At 43.4% G+C, this 18,772-nt stretch overlaps 1 protein-coding gene across 1 annotated transcript in view; it reads left to right on the top strand.

Moving 5' to 3' along the window:
* The window catches only part of spock3 (SPARC (osteonectin), cwcv and kazal like domains proteoglycan 3), a 451,090-nt gene that overhangs the window by 383,672 nt on the left and 48,646 nt on the right, over positions 1-18,772 (top strand). Inside the window, exon 8 of the mRNA XM_033019001.1 lies at positions 9,890-10,018. Within this exon, the coding sequence (XP_032874892.1) occupies positions 9,890-10,018 (129 nt within the window). The remainder of the gene's footprint in view (positions 1-9,889; positions 10,019-18,772) is intronic.

Consider the following 18,772-nt stretch of genomic DNA (forward strand, 5'->3'; position numbering starts at 1 on the left):
CACAAACAACCTGACCTGATACAACCTTACTGACACTGTGACCATAAAAGCACACTAATGTTTCTACTCCTCAGAAGGAAATTTTAGCATGTCTCCAATAATTCTTACCAATTTCTGTGGATGCACCATAGAAAGCATTCTATTCCAATGCGTTACAGCTTGGCTTGGTTAGAGTTTAGCCCCATGATCACAAGAAATAGATAGATAGATAAGATAGATAAGATAGATAAGATAGATGAGATAGATGAGATAGATGAGATAGATGAGATAGATGAGATAGATAGATAGATAGATAGATAGATAGATAGATAGATAGATAGATAGATAGATAGATAGATAGATAGATAGATAGATAGATAGATAGATACTTTATTAAATGCAGAGAGTTGTGGCCACAGCCGGTCCATCACACAAGCCAGCCTCTCCCACTATCAACTCCATTTACACTTCAAGTTGGCTTAGGAAAGCAGCCAACAGAATCATCAACCACTCACTCCCTAGTCATTCCATCTTCATTCAACATTCTCCCTTCAGGCAAAGGATACCAAAGCACATCCCACCAGATTCATGAGCAGTTGCTTCCCCACTGTTATCAAACTCTCGAATGGGCCTCTACCATGCAATAATGTATTCCTGATATCCCAATCACCTTCTTTATGGCCTTTGGCAATTTTTTTGTCCATGCTTTTGCTGTAGCTGTAACACTATATTCTTCAATTCTACACTATAGTCTGAAGAAGGGTCTCAACACGACACATCACCCATTCCTTTTCTCCAGCGATGCTGCCTGTCCTGCTGAGTTACTCCAGCATTTTGTGTCTATCTTCGGTTTAAACCAGCATCTGCAGTTCATTTCCTACACACTACATATATTCTGCAATCTGTTTCCTTTCTCTTTTTGCGCTACCTATAATATAATATGACATACCTAGATAGCACACAAAAACAAAGGTTCTCCCTATATCTCAGTACGCTTGACAAGATCAATAAAATCCCAAGTAATGAGGAACTAATTTGCCTTTGTTCACCAATACCAAATATGTGCAGGAGTATTAAAGGTGCAGCAATTTTTTTATTTCATTTAAAATATTTTTATATTAGTCTGAAACAATATAATTGAGTTTTAAGTGATAGTTTAAGTATAATTAGGAGGAGGAGCCATCTTGGTGAACGGCTGCTAGCCAGCAGCCGTCCGTTTTAAATCCGTTTTTTTAATAGTTTTTAGTGAGTCCTGTTTTTTGTTTGTAGGGGATATGGTCTTTTTAATGTGGGGGGTAGGTATTAACTTAATTTCTAGGTCCCTACCTGGTCGGTGTGGCAGCCTTTTCTCCGGGCTGCCCGTTGACCCGTCCTCGTGGCCTACCTGCGGGCTTGGAGCGCCGTTTCCTGGCGGGAACCGCCCAGCACCTCGGCCTCGGCGGCGGCACAGCATTGGAGCGCTGGAGCGGAGCGGGCGATCCCTTGCCTGGGTCGCCGCGCTGGAGCGACGCGCTGGAGCTCTGGCGAGCTGGACCGCCGAGAGCAACATCTCCGGGCTGCGGGTTTGCGGAGCGTCGAGGCGGCGCCGACTTCAACAACGGGAGCCTGGGCGCTCCAAACCGGCGCGGCCTTGTCGGCTTCGGCAGCCGCGGGCTCCAACCAGGAAGCGGCCGTTCCAAGTGGCCCAGCCGCCAAAAGGACTCTCCCGACGCCGGGGCAAGACCACCCGGTGAGAACGGCCAGGAACATCGGGCCTCCGTAGAGGCAATTGCGGTGGCCTCAATAGGCATGACTTTGGGGTGAACATGGGGTGGGGACTGGACATTGTGCCTTCCTCCACAGTGCTATCCACTGTGGGGGGATGATTTTTTTGTCTAATTGTAGTCCTGTAGGTCTGTGTCCAAGATGGCTGCCATGAAGAGAGAGTGGACGCTGGCACGATTTGGTTGCCGCTGCTCCCTCTTCACACTGTTTTTGATTTTCTGTTTTTGGATTGAATCCTGTTTTTAATTTGTGTCTCTGTGATGTCTTTATTACTTGTTATATTCCGATTATATGTTATTATGTAAGGTGTCCTTGAGATTTTGTATGAAAGGCGCCCATTAAATATAAAATTTATTATTATTATTATTATAATTGATTAATTACACCTGAGATTTGCAAAACAAAATATATGAATTGCTAAACATTGTCACACACAGCTGAGGAGGCCAAGTCATTGGGTATTTTTGTGGAGAGGATGTTTCCACTAGTGGGAGAGTCTAAGACTAAAGGTCATAGCCTCAGAATTAAAGGACGTTCTTTTAGGAAGGAGATGAGGAGGAATTTTTTTAGTCAGTGTGGTGAATCTGTGGAATTATTTGCCACAGAAGGTTGTGGAGGCCAAGTCAGTGGATATTTTTAAAGCAGGGAGTGACCGATTCTTGATTAGTGCGGGTGTCAGGGGTTATGGGGAGAAGGCAGGAGTATGAGGTTGAGAGGGAAAGATAGATCAGCCATGATTGCATAGAGAAGTACACTTGATGGCCTCTCCACATAAACTTATGATCACTTTTAGTCAAGTCAAGTCAAGTCAAGCCCTTCTTATTGCTCAGTAAAAACACAGTGAAACATCCCCTCCACTCTCAAGCAGTCTGTACACAGGGTCCTCGGTGAGCTTCCAGCTTGATGTGAGGGAAGACATTAGACCAGGAGATTGCCCAGGTGTAATTTCAAGACAATTGCAAACTCCAGGTCATATATGGGGAGTTCCCAGACAGGCATCTATTTACAAAAAAGACACAACATTCTGGAGTAACCCAGCGGGTCAGGCAGCACACCTGGAGAATGCGGATAGGTGACGGATCACATTGTGTCTTTTTGTGTAAACCAGTATCTGCAGTTTCTTGTTTCAACAGGCAAGCACATAATACTGTTTTAGTTTTAACCTTTCCTTCAGGATTTCCCAAATAGTGAGACTTAACCCATCAAAAGAAGCCTTAAGGGCCTGTCCCACTTACGTGTCCTTGGCACGCAAATTACGCGACCTCGTCGTCACGTTGAGGCGCATGGGCATCGTATGGCCGCACGTGGCCGGTCCCACTGAGAAGCCCTGAGGGTTATGGAATTGTGCGCGACATCGGGCTCCGAAATGTTTGTAGCGAACAAAATCTTTGCGCGCCAACGGCCTGTCACGTAACTGACGGCCAAAGTGGGACAGGCCCAAGACCCTGGCGCGACGCAACGACTAACCTCCAACAACAGCAGAAGCAGGCAAACGATCGCCGAACTCGGCCTGGGGCTCACGGCCGTTGCAGTCCGGATCCGCCCCCACTTCTACTCCCAGAACGGGGCCAAGAAAATTGAAGATAGACAGAAAATGCTGAAGTAACTCAGCGGGACCAGCAGCATCTCTGGAGAGAAGCAATGGGTGACATTTCGGGTCAAGACCCCTCTTTCAGACTGAAGAAGAGTCTCGACACGAAACGTGTGCGCTCCAGACGGCTGTGCAGTCGAATGAAGTTGCACGCGACCTTCGCGGGACCGTCGCGTCTCAACGTGACCACAAGGTCGAGTAATTAGCGTGCCAAGGACACGTAAGTGCGACAGGACAGAATTATCCTTAAGCTATTTACATTTCCCTAAACATGTAAATTCACAAGAAACTAGGCCATAAAGGTGGCATAGTGGTAGAGCTACTGCCTTACAGCGCCAGAGACCCGGGTTCGAACCTGATTATGGGTGCTGTCTGTACAGAGTTTGTACGTTCTCGCCGTGACCTGCGTGGGTTTTCTCCAAGATCTTTGGTTTCCTCACACACTCCAAAAACGTACAGGTTTGTAGGTTAATTGGCATAGTATAAATGTAAAATTGTCCCTGGTGTGTGTAGGATAGTGTTAATGTGCGTGGATCATTCAGTGGGTCAACAGGCCTGTTTCTGTGGTACACAAAATGCTGGAGAAACTCAGCGGGTGCAGCAGCATCTATGGAGCGAAGGAAATAGGCGACGTTTCGGGCCGAAACCCTTCTTCAGACTGATGTTTCTGTGCTGTGTCTCTAAACTAAACTTAACTAAATCTGCTTGTCCACTTTTAAGCAACGACAGCAGAAAAATCCTCAATTTGAACCAAAAGAGATCTAACGTGCAGGTGCAAATATTCTTATACTTTTCACTCATACTCAAAGAGCTGCGTCATATAAATGCCCTGCCACTGTTTGCAGGATTTTTATTTGTACATGGGGTAGAAAAGCATGGTTTATCCATGCGAGGCAATGTTAGTTCCAGCACGTCATAAATATGTACTCTGTGGATCACACCCTCTATACAGTGCCCTACATAATGTTTGGGACAAAGACCCATTATTTATTTATTTGCCTCTGTACTCCACAATTTGAGATTTGTAATAGAAAAAAACACGTGGTAAAAGTCCAAATTGCCAGATGTTAATAAAGGCCATTTTTATACATTTTGGCTTCACCATGTAGAAATTAGAGCTGTGTTTATACATAGTCCCCCCCATTTCAGGGCACCCATAATGTTTGGGTCTCGGCAATGTAACGTAAATGAAAGCAGTCATGTTTAGTATTTTGCTGCATATCCTTTGCATGCAATGACTACTTGAAGTCTGCGATTCATGGACATCACCAGTTGCTGGGTGTCTTCTCAGGTGATGCTCTGCCCGGCCTGTATTGCAGCCATTTTTAGCTTATGCTTGTTTTGGGGGCTAGTCCCCTTCAGTTTTCTCTTCAGCATATAAAAAGCATGCTCAATTCAGATCGGATGATTGACCTGGCCTCTCAAGAATTGGCCATTTTTTAGCTTTGAAAAACTCCTTTGTTGCTTTAGCAGTATTTTTGGGATCATTGTCATTCTGTAGAATGAACCACCGGCCAATGAGTTTCAAGGCATTTGTTTGAACTAGAGCAGATAGGATGTGTCTATATACTTCAGAATTCATTATGCTACGACCATCAGCAGTTGTATCATCAATGAAGATAAGTGAGCCAGTACCGTCAGCAGCCATACATGCCCAGGCCATAACACCCCCACCACTGTGTTTCACAGATGAGGTGGTATGCTTTAGATCTTGGGCAGTTGCTTCTCTCCTCCATTCTTTGCTCTTGCCATCACTCTGATATAAGTAAATCTTTATCTCATCTGTTCATATGACCTTTTTCCAGAACTGTGGTTGCTCCTTTAAGTATTTCTTGGCAAACTGAATCTGGCAATCCTATTTTAGCGGCTAACCAGTGGATTGCATCTTGCAGCGTAGCCTCTGTATTTCTGTTCATGAAGTCTTCTGCGGATAGTGGTCATTGACAAATCCACATCTGACTCCTGAAGAGTGTTTCTGATCTGTCAGACAGGTGTTTGGGGATTTTTCTTTATTATTGAAACAATTCTTCTGTCATCAGCTGTGGAGGTCTTCCGTGGCCTGCCAGTCCCTTTGCGATTAGTAAGCTCACCAGTGCTCTCTTTCTTCTTAATGATAATCCAAACAGTTGATTTTGATAAGCCTAAGGTTTGGCTAATGTCTCTAACAGTTTTATTCTTGTTTCTCTGTCACATAATGGCTTCTTTGACTTCTCTGAGCAATTACAAACACCTGTGAAGCCATGTGTCCCAAACATTATGGTGCCCTGAAATGGGGGGGACTATGTATAAACACTGCTGTAATTTCTACATGGTGAATCCAAAATATATAAAAATTGCCTTTATTAAAATCTGACAATGTGCACTTTAACCACATGTGATTTTTTTTCTATTATAAAACACAAATTGTGTAGTACCGAGGCAAATAAATAAATAATGGGTCTTTGTCCCAAACATTGTGGTGGGTACTCTATTTAATATAGATATTTAACATAGAAAATGGCTGGTTAGCTTTGTTAAGTCCTTGGTAATTAGTTTAAGTAATGTTTTAGTTGCTGTGTGCTAATTCATTAAGCCATGTTTAATTAATTGTGAGAAATGCAAACTGACGGCTATTATTCAGAAAGTAGGATTTCTTCTAAAAGAGTTACACTGCTAAAGGAGTGATTGGGTGGCAATGCTTCTTCACACAGGATGATCCTTGCCTTACTTCTTTACATCTGACTGCAGCTCTTTGTGTACAACCTATTAGCATCTATTAGCACTAAATACAGAAGGTTATCTGGAGGTCTGACTTAAGGGCCTGTCCCACTTGGGCGGCCTAATCCGCGAGTTCTGGCGAGTCTGCCCTCGATTCATACTCGCAGTATGGTCGACACGAGGTCGTAGGAGGTCTTCGTAACTCTCCTTCATGCTCGAGAGTGGTCTCCACGTATTCGAGGCCTCAGATAGGTCACGGTGTTTTTCCAATATGTTAAAAAAGGTCTCCATGGAAAAAATCGATACTTTTTTTTACTCGTAGGTTTAATCGTAGTAGGTTGGCATGTTAGTCGTAGGTAATCGAGGGTAGTCGAAGGTAGTCGTAGATAGTCTTCATCATTGTCGAAGGGAGGTCGAAGGGGAACGAAGGAGGTTGGCTTCACTCTCCACTATTCGGTTTCCAATTTTCCCGAAGTTAGTCATAGCTAGTCATAGCTAGTCAAACATGGTCTTCAGCATAGTCGAAGGTGGTCTTCTACATAGTCGAAGGAGGTCTTCAACATGTCATTTTTTCAAACTCTTCTAAACTCGCCAATTAGGTCACCCAAGTGGGACAGCCCCTTTACAGTAATTCACAAGCCACAGACAGTACGGTGTGCTGTGTCATCTGGACACCAGTGAGAATAACATAGCTACACATCTACATGTTATTGAAAATCACACATTCATTATTCCATTGCTTGAACCTAAATAAATCAATTCACAATATCACATGCATTTTGTTAAAACATGTGAATCTAAATCCCAATTGGGAGTTTCTATCATCCCTGCGAGAGGGCCTGTACATCGGGCCGTCCATAGCGGCGACTGCGGAGGGTTCAGGGCTCCGACCACGGGTGAACAAAAGGAGGAAGATGACTGAACTTTATTGCCTTCCATCGCAGTGAGAAATGTTGATTCCACTGTGGTGGATGTTTATGTTAAATTCTATTGTGTATTGTGTTCTTTTTATTTTTATGGCTGTTTGGTATCTCAGATTTTACTATAACAATTGATGCATGTGACAATAAATGTGAACTTGAACTTGAACAATTAAGTATTCAATGCAATAAATGTGAAAATAGACACAAAATGCTGGAGTAACTCAGCGGGACAGGCAGCATCTCTGGATAGAAGGATGGGTGACCTTTCGGGTTGAGACCCTGCTTCAGACTGACTGCTTGTCCCACTGAGTTACTCCAGCAATTTGTGTCTATCTTCAGTTTAAAACAGCATATGCAGTTCATTCTTACAATATATGTGAAATTTGGATACAATTATAAAATATGGTTAGATTCATCACGGGTGGTTGTATCACATCTGCTATAGCCGAAATATCTATTTTCTGCAGTAAATTCAACAAAGGTTCAGTCTTGCCAATACAGTTTGTACCTATATCATTTTGTTGCTGGTAATATGTGAAAAATTGATTCACGAGCCATAACAAAGAATACAGTTATAATACATTATCCATATAGTCATGTCATAAGTGATAGGAGCAGGATTAGGCCATTTGGCCCATCAAGTCTACTCTGCCATTCAATCATGGCTGATCTATCACTCCCTCCTAACTCCATTCTCCTGCCTTCTCCCCATAACCTCTGACACTCGTACTAATCAAGAACCTATCTATCTCTGCCTTAAAAGTGTCTACTGACGTCCTCCACAACCTCTTGTGGTAATGAATTCCACAGATTCACCACCCTCTGACTAAAGAAATTCCTCCTCATCTCCTTTTTAAAGGAACATCCTTTAATTCTGAGGCTATGGCCTCTGGTCCTAGACTCTCCCACTGGTGGAAACATCCTCCTCAAATTCATAGTGAAAGTTGTCTCCAGATTTGTGCAGTCTAACTCTTTAACTCTGTTTACGGTGCTACAAAGAAAGTGAGGAAGGTATGTTTAATGTCTCTTTTAAAAATCTGAGCAAGAAATTCCTTCTGATTCTTCCTAAATTAAAGGTTGAACACACAATCTCTGCCGACATCTTTGTGCAATACTGAGGAAGTGCTCTGCTGTTGGATCCATTTTTCAGTTGAACCAGTAAACCAAAGTTATGTGAAACATTTATTAAGGCAGTTCAGATGATCGTAGAAGACTTTACAGCACTCTGTTATTTTTAACTAGACTAAGTGGGACCCAACCCTATCACACGAGTGGCCTGGTCCCCCAACGCAATATTCCACCACTCACCCATTCCCCCAACACAATATTCCACCACTCACACCAATCCCCCTCCCATCAAATCCACCCCTCCCTGTCCCCCTCTACCCCACTTCCACCCTATCTTCCCCCCCCCTCCTTCCCTCCCTCTCCCCCATCCCTCTCTAACCTCTCCAAGCCCCACCCCCTCCTTCATCCCTCTCTCCCCCTCCCTCCCTCATCCCTCTATCCCCTCTCCCTCCCTCATCCCTCCCTCCCTCCCTCATCCCTCTATCCCCTCTCCCTCCCTCATCCCTCTCTCCCCCCTTCCTCCCTCATCCCTTGCTCCCCCCTCCCTCCATCTTCTCCCCCCGTGCCATGGGCCGGGCTGCGGCGCTCCCTCTTGCCGTGTAACGCTGCAGTGCATTAGGGCCGCTCCCGGTGTCTGCGCCCGCAGGCAGGGGCCACTGAGGCGCTGCCCGTCCCGGGACCTGCATTGTCCCTCACCAGCGGGTAGACAGCGGAGCTCGGCGCTGCACCCCCCCCATCTCCCTCTACCACCCCATCTCCCTCCTCCCCATTTCTCTCATCCTCCTCCCGTCACTCCAATTCCCTGCCCCAGCACCTACCCAGGTCGTAGAGCAGCGCCAGGGCCTGGAACAAGGCCTGGTTCTCGTACTCGGCCCGGCCTTGGCTGTTGGCAGCCGAAGCACTCGAGGACCTGACCTTTGATGGAGCCGGCTCGCCATGCCGTGGGCGGGGTGAGGCTGACGGGCGGCCGAGCCAGAGCTGCCTACAAAGCAGGAAGCAGAGGCTGTGCTGTAGGATGGCGGCGGCCAGGTGGCTTTCGAGGCGCTGGTACACCTTGACCCTGGCCCACGACTCCAGCCCTCAGCTCAGCCGCCGCCTGGGATCCAGTTCAGGCTCCGACAGTGGACGCGACCAATCAGTGCGGCGATGGTGCCAGGAAGGGGCATCGCCGTCGCCTGGTGACCCTCCTTCCTGACTGACAGAAGAGACCAATCTGCGTGGCGGTGACTGACAGCAATCTGCGCATACACGTTTTTTTACGATTTTTAAACCTTAATAACTTTTACAATATACCATCGATCGGAACGAAACTTGTTGCACTCACAGCACAGGTGAACGGTGAGTAAGCAGTCGAACAATCAGAGCGCTATCATGCACCGTTTTTGCGCTAATAGAATAAACGCGCAAACCGGAAGAGCACATGATCGGAGTTTTAGTTATGGATAGATGAACATTGTGTGATCTTCCCGCTGACTTCTATCCACAAATCAGCAGTGGCTATGAATCTCTTAAGAATGTAAAAGACATGAGTTGAAAGCAAATTGTCATTTCATAGCATCCATGTTCATTAAAAAAAATGCCTTGTTTTCATCATGAAACGATTGCTATTGAGCTTTGGATATTATACGAAATCAGTTGAATTCAGAGAGTGGTGATTCACTTCACTTCACTGATAGCCTCTTGGAGCAGGGATTTGTCCTTGGTTTCATGTACTAAATGTGTAATACAGTGATGTTTGTCCATTGTACCCCACTTCTAATATTCAGTTGAAGCAAAGAATTTGGAGCATTCAAAGGAAGTAAGGAAATTAGACTGATGTTATCTGATCGTGCATATTTTAACAGCTGATTTAATTTTAATTTTGCAGCAGAATGCAGTGAGAGGGAGTTCAGAGAAGTTGTATCAAGGCTAAAAGACTGGTTCAAAGTGCTACATGAAAATGGAAACCACAACAAGAAGACCCGTGCATTTCAGAGACAGGACAAGGATCGAGTTAGTAAGTGCTTTCATCGTGTTTTTATTCATTGAACGTTCTATTTATAAAGCTATCTCTTATCACTAATGACCAGTTACGACATGACTGTTTTATTTCTGAACAAATTAACTTCTTCTTCCCTATGCTGGTGCAGAAAGTTAAAGCACAAAGGATGCCAGGAATGTCGGCAAATTAGACACATAAAAATAGCTTGGTGATAGGACACAGAGAATAGTGGTGTACAGTTTTTTATATTCCCCGCAAGCTTTCTTTCATGCTTTTTTCCCCCCTCTTAATTAACCCCTATGTTGAGTTCTAAATTTCTCTCAGTCCTCCGGTTTGCTGTTTCCTCTGGCCAATTTATATGCCTTTTCCTTAGATTTAACACTATTGTTGTTTTCCCTCGTTAACCAAGGTTGAGCCGCCTTCCCCGTTCTATTTTTTCACCAGACAGGGATGAACAATTTTTGGAGTTCATCCATGCGGTCTTTAAATCATTGCCATTACATCTCCACCGTCAACCCTTTAAGTATAATTTGCCCGTCAATCCTAGCCAATTCTGGTCTGATACCTTCAAAGTCTCCTTTCTTTATGTTCAGGACCCTAGTCTCTGAATTAACCTTGTCACTCTCCATCCTAATGCAGAATTCCACCATGTTATGGTCACAGTTGCCCAAGGGGCTTTGCACAACAAGATCTCTAACATATCTAGTTGCCACACTCAGTGAATTGTTTTTTTGTTGGGTTTATTTGTGTGTGCGTATGGGTGTGTGTATGTATTTCCACACATATATATATGTGTATGTGCGTTTGTGTATATACTCTCTCATTTTTCTTTCATTTATTATATTGTTTTCTCTCTCATTGATTATATTGTTTACAGTGTACTATCTTTCCATATTCTGTTGTACTGCTGCAAGTAAGACTTTCATTGTTCTATCTGGGACATATGACAATAAAACACTCTTGACTCTTGAGTAACAACAGAGAGTGCAAAAGAGATTCAGTGGGATGTTTCCTGGAATGGTGGGCTGTGGTTGTAAGTGATAGCCAGGTTTTATTCAGAAGATAGACACAAAATGCTGGAGCAACTCAGCGGGACAGGCAGCATCTCTGGATAGAAGGAATGGGTGACGTTTCGGGTCAAGACCCTTCTTCAGACTGGTTTTAGTCACATTGACACAGAAAGGCTGAGGGGAACTCTATCGAGCTGTACACCATCTGAATCTATTTTTGCAGTGTAGGACAGTCTCGGACTGGAGGGTGAGAAGGAAGAAAGAAAGAAAGGATACCTGAGGGGTGCGTTTTCACCCAGGGGGTCGGGTTTATCTAGATCAAGCTGCCAGAGTAGGTGATACAGTTACACTGTTGAAAAGGCATTTGGACTGATCCTTAAATAGGAAGGTCGTAGAGGGATAGGGCCTATTGCAGACAAATGGGATTAACATAGGCACCACAGTTGGCATGGACGGGATGTTGTGGAAAGAGCAGTTTCTACGCCATGTTCCATGATTTTATTCTTTGATGCATTATTGTGACACCAACACAAACCAAATCACTCAGAGAAAAAAAATGTGGCGTCTTAATTTTGATTTTTCAGATGTATTGCAAGTCCCAAGGTCCAATTCCCAAGTCTTTCCAATTGCCCATTCCCGGTTCCAAAGCCTGTATTTATCAGTCTCCCATGACTCTGCGTTTATCTCTACCTGTCTCTAGCACTAATTTTCCAGTCTCCTTTTGCCTGAATATTCATTTTCCAGTATCAGTTCCCCAAAGCATTCCCTGGTTTCTCAGTTTTTCTTAGCGATACAGCATGGAAACAGACCCTGAGGCCCACTGGGTCCACGTCAACCAGCGATCCACACACACACCACTCTACACACACTAAGAACAATTTACAATTAGACCAAGTCAATTAACTTACAAACCTGAACGTGTTTGGAGTGTGGGAAGAAATCGAAGATCTCGGAGAAAAGCCATGCGGCCACGGGGAGAAAGTACAAACTCCGTACAGACAGCAGCCGTAGTCGGGATCGAAACCGGGTCGCCCTTCCTTATAAGAACTGCCAAAAGTTCTCCAAACCCCTCAGCCCCCATTTCCAGTCTCCCTTTCCCGTCTCAACCTCACATTTCTCAATCACCTGAGCCATTGTGGTCTGTCATTTGTATATACTATATAATTGAAAAAAAATCCTTATATTTTTTACCATGTAATCCTCTTAAACAAATTTTATTTGGAAAACTAAAGTTTATTCATTATATTTTCGTGGAAAACCAATCAACATGTCCAAAAGCACTTAAGAGAAATTATACACGATATACTTAGACACCGATAAAGAGTTCTGCATATGAAAATGACCTTATTTTCCTTGATGATTAATGCATAACCATTAAAAATATTTGAAAATTTGAAAATTAAATGTCAACCCAGGAGAAATGTGACATGTAGAAGGAATGCAAACACTTCATAAAATATATTACTGGATTTTACTGGATAGTATGCAAAAAAGATTTTCACTGTGCCTAGGTATAGAGGATTTGTTTACAAGAATGATCCCAGGAATGAGTGGGTTAACATGATGGTTGTTCGATGGCACTGGGCCTGTACCCGCTGGAGTTTAGAAGAATGAGGGGGGACCTCATTGAGAGGTACCGAATAGTGAAAGGCTTGGATAGAGTGGATGTGGAGAGGATGTTTCCACTAGTGGGCAAGACTAGGACTAGAGGTCACAGCCTCAGAATTAATGGGCGTTCCATTAGGAAGGAGATGAGGAAGAATTTATTTAGTCAGAGCGTGGTGAATCTGTGGAATTCTTTGCCACAGAAGGCCGTGGAGGGCAAGTCAGTAGGTATGTTTAAAGCAGGGATTGACAGATTCTTGATTAGTACGGGTGCCGAGAGTTATGGGGAGAAGGCAGGAGAATGGGGTTAGGAGGGAGAGATAGATCAGCCACAATTATAATGGCTGAGTAGACTTGACGGGCCGAATAGCCTTATTCTGCTCCTATCACCTATGACCTTATGTGACAATAAAGCATCATCATCATCACATATTAACTTGTTTCTATGTTGTACAGGAGTTGGTAATGAATTAAGTTTGGAACGATTTTACAGTCAGGGTGCTAAATGGATTAGATAAATTGCTTGGTGTCTCATATTGTCTCTAAATCAAAATGCAAAATTCCCAGATTCATGCTTTTGAATTCAATAGTTTTTTAATTACAGGGAAAATTTCATTATTACCTTTTGCTACCCATTTTAGTCACTAATTTATTAAGCTGTTTTCAGCTAGAATAACAATGAATTACAACATAATAATAACCCCAGCGGTATGAACATTGACCTCTAACTTCAAGTAACCCTTGCATTCCTTCTCTCTCCATCCCTCCACCTTCCCAGTTTCTCCCACCAGTCTTACTGTCTCTGACTACATTTTATCTCTGTTTGCTTTGTTGATACTTTCCCCCAGCTAACAATGAAATATTCTACATTTTCCTTGAACTCCTTTCCCTTTGTCCTATTTTCACACCTTACACTTTCTTATCTATGTATCTTCCTTGCCCCCTGACATCAGTCTGAAGAAGGGTCTCGATCCAAAACGTCACCCATTCCTTCTCTCCAGAGATGCTGCCTGTCCCGCTGAGTTGGTTTAGATGTCTAAAAAACTATTGGTGAGCCCATTTCCCCACCAATGAGAATGAACCATTCCCTTCTTTTAACAAATATCTATACTTCACCACAATTCCAAATCTGTATAAGTGTTACTAAATTTAAAGTTTGGTCAAAATTACCATTCAGCCGGTTCATTTCCTTTGAAGCCTACCACATAGGGGATCCCAATAGACAAAAGGGAGGGAATAGGATTTTCCATATGTCAATGTCATAGAAATTCTGCCATCTACGAGGTATCTTTTTCTCCATTACGATCTTAATGCATGCTTCCCTCCATTTGAGTGGGCCTAGATACCCAGTCAGAGCATTGCCCCTTATCTGAACAAGAGCACTTGCCTTTTCTGACATATACCGGGTCTTTTGCCAAACTTCCCAAATGCAATTTTCAGGTTACCAATATGAAAGTGCCATTTGACTAAAGATGCCAATGCAGAGTCGTCATTTGGTTCCACAAAGGTCAGGCTATGGAAATTATTATGGCTGGAAGTAAGCCCTTAAGACCTGCCTCATCTTAGTTGTTTTTATAAATAAAATGGGAGCATCCGAAATATCATAATTTGCAACCTGTTCACAAATATCAGTGTTGAGGGCTTCCCCTTCAGCAATAGAATGTGTAGAAAAGCACCGTTAACAAACTTTGCCTGAATTAGCAGTTGTATCACTTCATCGTGGAGCCTGAAACACCTCCGTGTTGTTCATGCTCCTGGAAAAGCAAACAGCAAAACTCTATTCCGGGCATTCGAGAAGGCCATTGCCTGTTAATCGTTCTAAGCCGATGATTTACGGGGATTCCATGCAATCTGTCTCTCAACAATTCTCCCTGATTCCATTCATACAAAACTGCAAATTTAGTCATCGAGTTATTCAGCATGGAAACAGGCTGATTACCCAACTTGTCCATGCCGACCAAGTTTCCTCAGAGCTATTCCCACTTCCCTGAGCCTGTCCCATATCCTCCACTGTCAGAGTGCGGCCCAGCACAAATTGGAGGAACATCACCTCATATTTTGCTTAGGTAGCTTACACCCCAGCTGTATGTATACTGACTTCTCTAACTTCAAGTAACCCTTGCTTCCTTCTCTCTCCATCCCTCCCCCACCCTAGTTCTCCGACCAGTCTGACTGTCCTCCTGATTAAATTTTATCTTTTATATGCCTCGTTGACAACTCCCCCAGCTAACAATAATCTCTTCTACATTTTCCTTGAACTTCGTCCCTTTTGATATCTCGTTTTCACACCTGCCCCTTCCATATCTCTGTGTCTCCCTCTCCCCTGACTCTCAGTCCAAAGAAGGGTCTCGACCCGAAACGTCACCCATTCCTTCTCTCCAGAGATGCTGCCTGTCCCGCTGAGTTACTCCAGCATTTTGTGTCTATCTTCAGTGTAAACCAGCATCTGCAATTCCCTCCTACATCATATCTTTCCAAACCCCTCTCATCCATCTACTCATCAAGATGTCTATCAAATCTTGTTATCTGCAGATTTCTGGTGAGTTTTACCCAATTCTGCGAATGTTCCAGCATTATGTTCTATTTCTTTTAGAACCTGGCTCTATAACGGTGGAGGATGGTCATTTCACGTTTTGTGGTCGTGAGCAAACTCCCAAGCACTTTGGAAATTTTTGTTTTGTTTTGCTGCTCCTCATCTCACCAGTGAATTCTAGTGCAATGGTTTGTTGGCAGAAATGTCGACTTGGGAAATTGCTTGTGTGCCACTCAAGATATAGTTTCTTTGCAGTACATGTCATGCTGTTGTCGCCACAGTACTTATGTTGGGATTACAAAAAAGAAGTCTTTGAAAGTAAAAGGGACCTAATTAGATTCTGCTTTGTTGTCCATAACGAATGGCCTTGTACTTCAGGCAGATGAGGGATGCAGGATAATCGCTGGTACACAAGTTCAATCATGAACCTGTTGGGACTGATCGGGACTGACATATAGACACATAGAAACATAGAAAATAGGTGCAGGAGGAGGCCAATTGGCTCTTAGAGCCTGCACCGCCATTCAATGTGATCATGGCTGATCATCCACAATCAGTAACCCGTGCCTGCCTTCTCCCCATACCCCTTGATTCCGCTAGCACCAAGAGCTCTATCTAACTCTCTTTTAAATTCATCCAGTGAATTAGCCTCTATTACCTTCTGTGGCAGAGAATTCCACAAATTCACAACTCTCTGGGTGAAAATGTTTTTACTCATCTCAGTTTTAAATGGCCTCCCCTTTATTCTTAGACTGTGGCTCCTGTTTCTGGACAACCCCAACATTGGGAAATTTTCCCTACATCTAACTTGTCCAATCCTTTTATAAGTTTATACGTTTATATAAGATATCCTCTCATCCTTCTAAATTCCAGTGAATACAAGCCCAGTCTTTCCAATCTTTCCTCATATGACTGTCCCACCATCCCGGGGATTAACCTTGTGAACCCATGCTGCACTATCTTTATAGCAAGGATGTCCTTCATCAAATTAGGAGACCAAAACTGCACACGATACTCCAGATGTGGTCTCACCATGGCCCTGTACAACTGCAGAAGGACCACTTTACTCCTATACTCAAATCGCCTCGTTGATGATAGAATGGGTTGACTGGGCTTGTATTCACTGGAATTTAGAAGGATGAGAGGGATTCTTACAATTCTTAAGGGATTGGACAGGATAGATGCAGGAAACATTATCCTGATATTGGGGGAGTCAAGAACGAGAGGTCACAGTTTATGAATAAGGGGTAGGCCATTTAGGACTGAGATGAGGAGAAACTTTGTCACCCAGAGAGTTGTGAATCTGTGGAATTCTCTGCCTCAGAAGGCAGTGGAGGCCAATTCACTGGATGTATTCAAGAGAGAGTTAGATTTAGCTCTTGGGGCTAAAGGAATCAAGGGATATGGGGAAAAAGCAGGAGCAGGGTACTGATTTTACATGATCAGCCATGATTATATTGAATGGCAGTGCTGGCTCGAATGGCCAAATGGCCTACTTCTGCACCAATTTTCTATGTTTCTATAAACCAGCATTAAAAAAAAATAAAGGCAGTATGAAAACACAAATTTATGTAGTCTTGGATTATGTTCATGTTTAAAATTTCCTGAGCACTTGTGATATCCCAGATATTCAGCAGGGAATTTTAAACATGAATATACTGTTAGCAGTGAAGGACAGGACTTTGATGATAGAAGTGGGCTTTATAGCTAAATGTTAATTACAACCCCCAGTTACAATGAGTTGTCTGTTCCTGCTGAAAGATGATAAAACAGCTAGCAAAATGCAAAGTCTCCAGTCATGCTGATAACTGTGCAAGTGCAATGGATAAGGAAAAACTGTCAAAACCTGCTTTGTTTTGCCTTGATTTTTAGAAACAAAAAACTGAGGAAAATGTAGAGATATGAAAATGTGTAACCTGTTCAAAAGGGATCACAGTAGGTGTGATGAGAAAATGCTCTTTAGCAATAGGGTGATTTCACGAAAGGTCACTGGATCATAGATCCTCACCCACGTGACCGCAAAATCCAACTGGGGTACAAGCGTCACTTCCGGTACATGTTATTGATGCTGAAAACGCGCACTTTCACACCCGTTAAAAACCGCGAAAATGGCCCGTTTTTGAGCTGTAAATAACTGTGCCAGTCGGGGTGACCGTGAGGCACAGTTATCTTACTTTACAGTCCAGAAGATAGATAAAAACGAAGGTAAATACAAGAGGGAGCTGAAGGGGCAACAACAGCGGAAGTGGTTAGCGGACATTCGCCGTGGAGATATAAAGATCGAAAATATCGGGAATTATCGCGTTTGCTCGCTGCATTTCATCAAAAGTAAGGCATTATTGACGTTTTATCTTTATTCATTTGTTATATGGAAAGTTGTAAAAGTGAAAAATCCGTCAGTAAAATAAATAAGTAGTTTGGGTGATTGTGCAGGCTTTAAACAAGAAACATTGAGAAATATAATTTGGCAAATAATTAAATGTCCTGATTTTGTCCAATTAACAGCTGACAATTATCCCATTCCTTAGCTTGCATCTGAGTAAAATTTATTTCAAAACGCATTGATAGTTTACGATTATTTAAATGGTAAATGTAGCTTCAGAAGCGTTTTCATTTTGCATGTTAAAACCCACCTGAGAACCATGGGCGATTTTGCAATTTTACTGACGGATTTTTCACTTTTACAACTTTTTATATAACAAATGAATAAAGATAAAACGTCAATAATGCCTTACTTTTGATGAAATGCAGTGAGCAAACGCGATAATTCCCAATATTTTCAATATTTATATCTCCACGGCGAATGTCCGCTGTTGTTGCCCCTTCAGCTCCCTCTTGTATTTACCTTCGTTTTTATCTATGTTCTGGACTGTAAAGTAAGATAACTGTGCCTCACGGTCACCCCGACGTGCACAGTTATTTACAGCTCAAAAACGGGCCGTTTTCGCGGTTTTTAACGGGTGTGAAAGTGCGCGTATTCAGCATCAATAACATGTACCGGAAGTGACGCTGTACCCCAGTTGGATTTTGCGGTCACGTGGGTGAGGATCTATGATCCAGTGACCTTTCGTGAAATCACCCTATACCAACTGTAGTAAAACTTATTAAAAAAATCAGTGTGTCTCCTGCCACTAGTAACAATGTGCCATCATATTAGCACTGCCCATTTGAAAGTTGACTCTGTCTCAATGGCAATAACCTATGAAGTGCAACACTAGAGATTACAGAAACTAGAAAAAAAGAGCTTGTTTATGATTATGTAGGGGACTAATAGCAATTATCTTCTAAGTCAAGGAAATGTTTGGTTTAAGACTATAGCAAGTGCAGACCCGTTGGGTCTGATCCCCAACGTAATATTCCACCACTCACCCGTTCCCGCAACGCAAGACGCTCCCCCAACGCAATATTGCACCACTCACACATAGTCCCCAACTGCGCAGGCGTGGCTCATTTATCCTCATCCCCCAGCACTCCCTACTCCTCCTCTTTACCCTCCCTCTTCAATCCTTAGAGAGGGAGGGGGGTAGAGAGGGAGGGGTAGTAGAGAGGGAGGAAGGGTAGAGAGGGAGGGGGGTAGAGAGGGAGGGGGCTGAGAGGGAGCGGGGTAGAGACGGAGGGGGG

The sequence above is a fragment of the Amblyraja radiata genome, chromosome 1, assembly GCF_010909765.2.
Source record: "Amblyraja radiata isolate CabotCenter1 chromosome 1, sAmbRad1.1.pri, whole genome shotgun sequence".
Lineage (NCBI taxonomy): Eukaryota > Metazoa > Chordata > Chondrichthyes > Rajiformes > Rajidae > Amblyraja > Amblyraja radiata.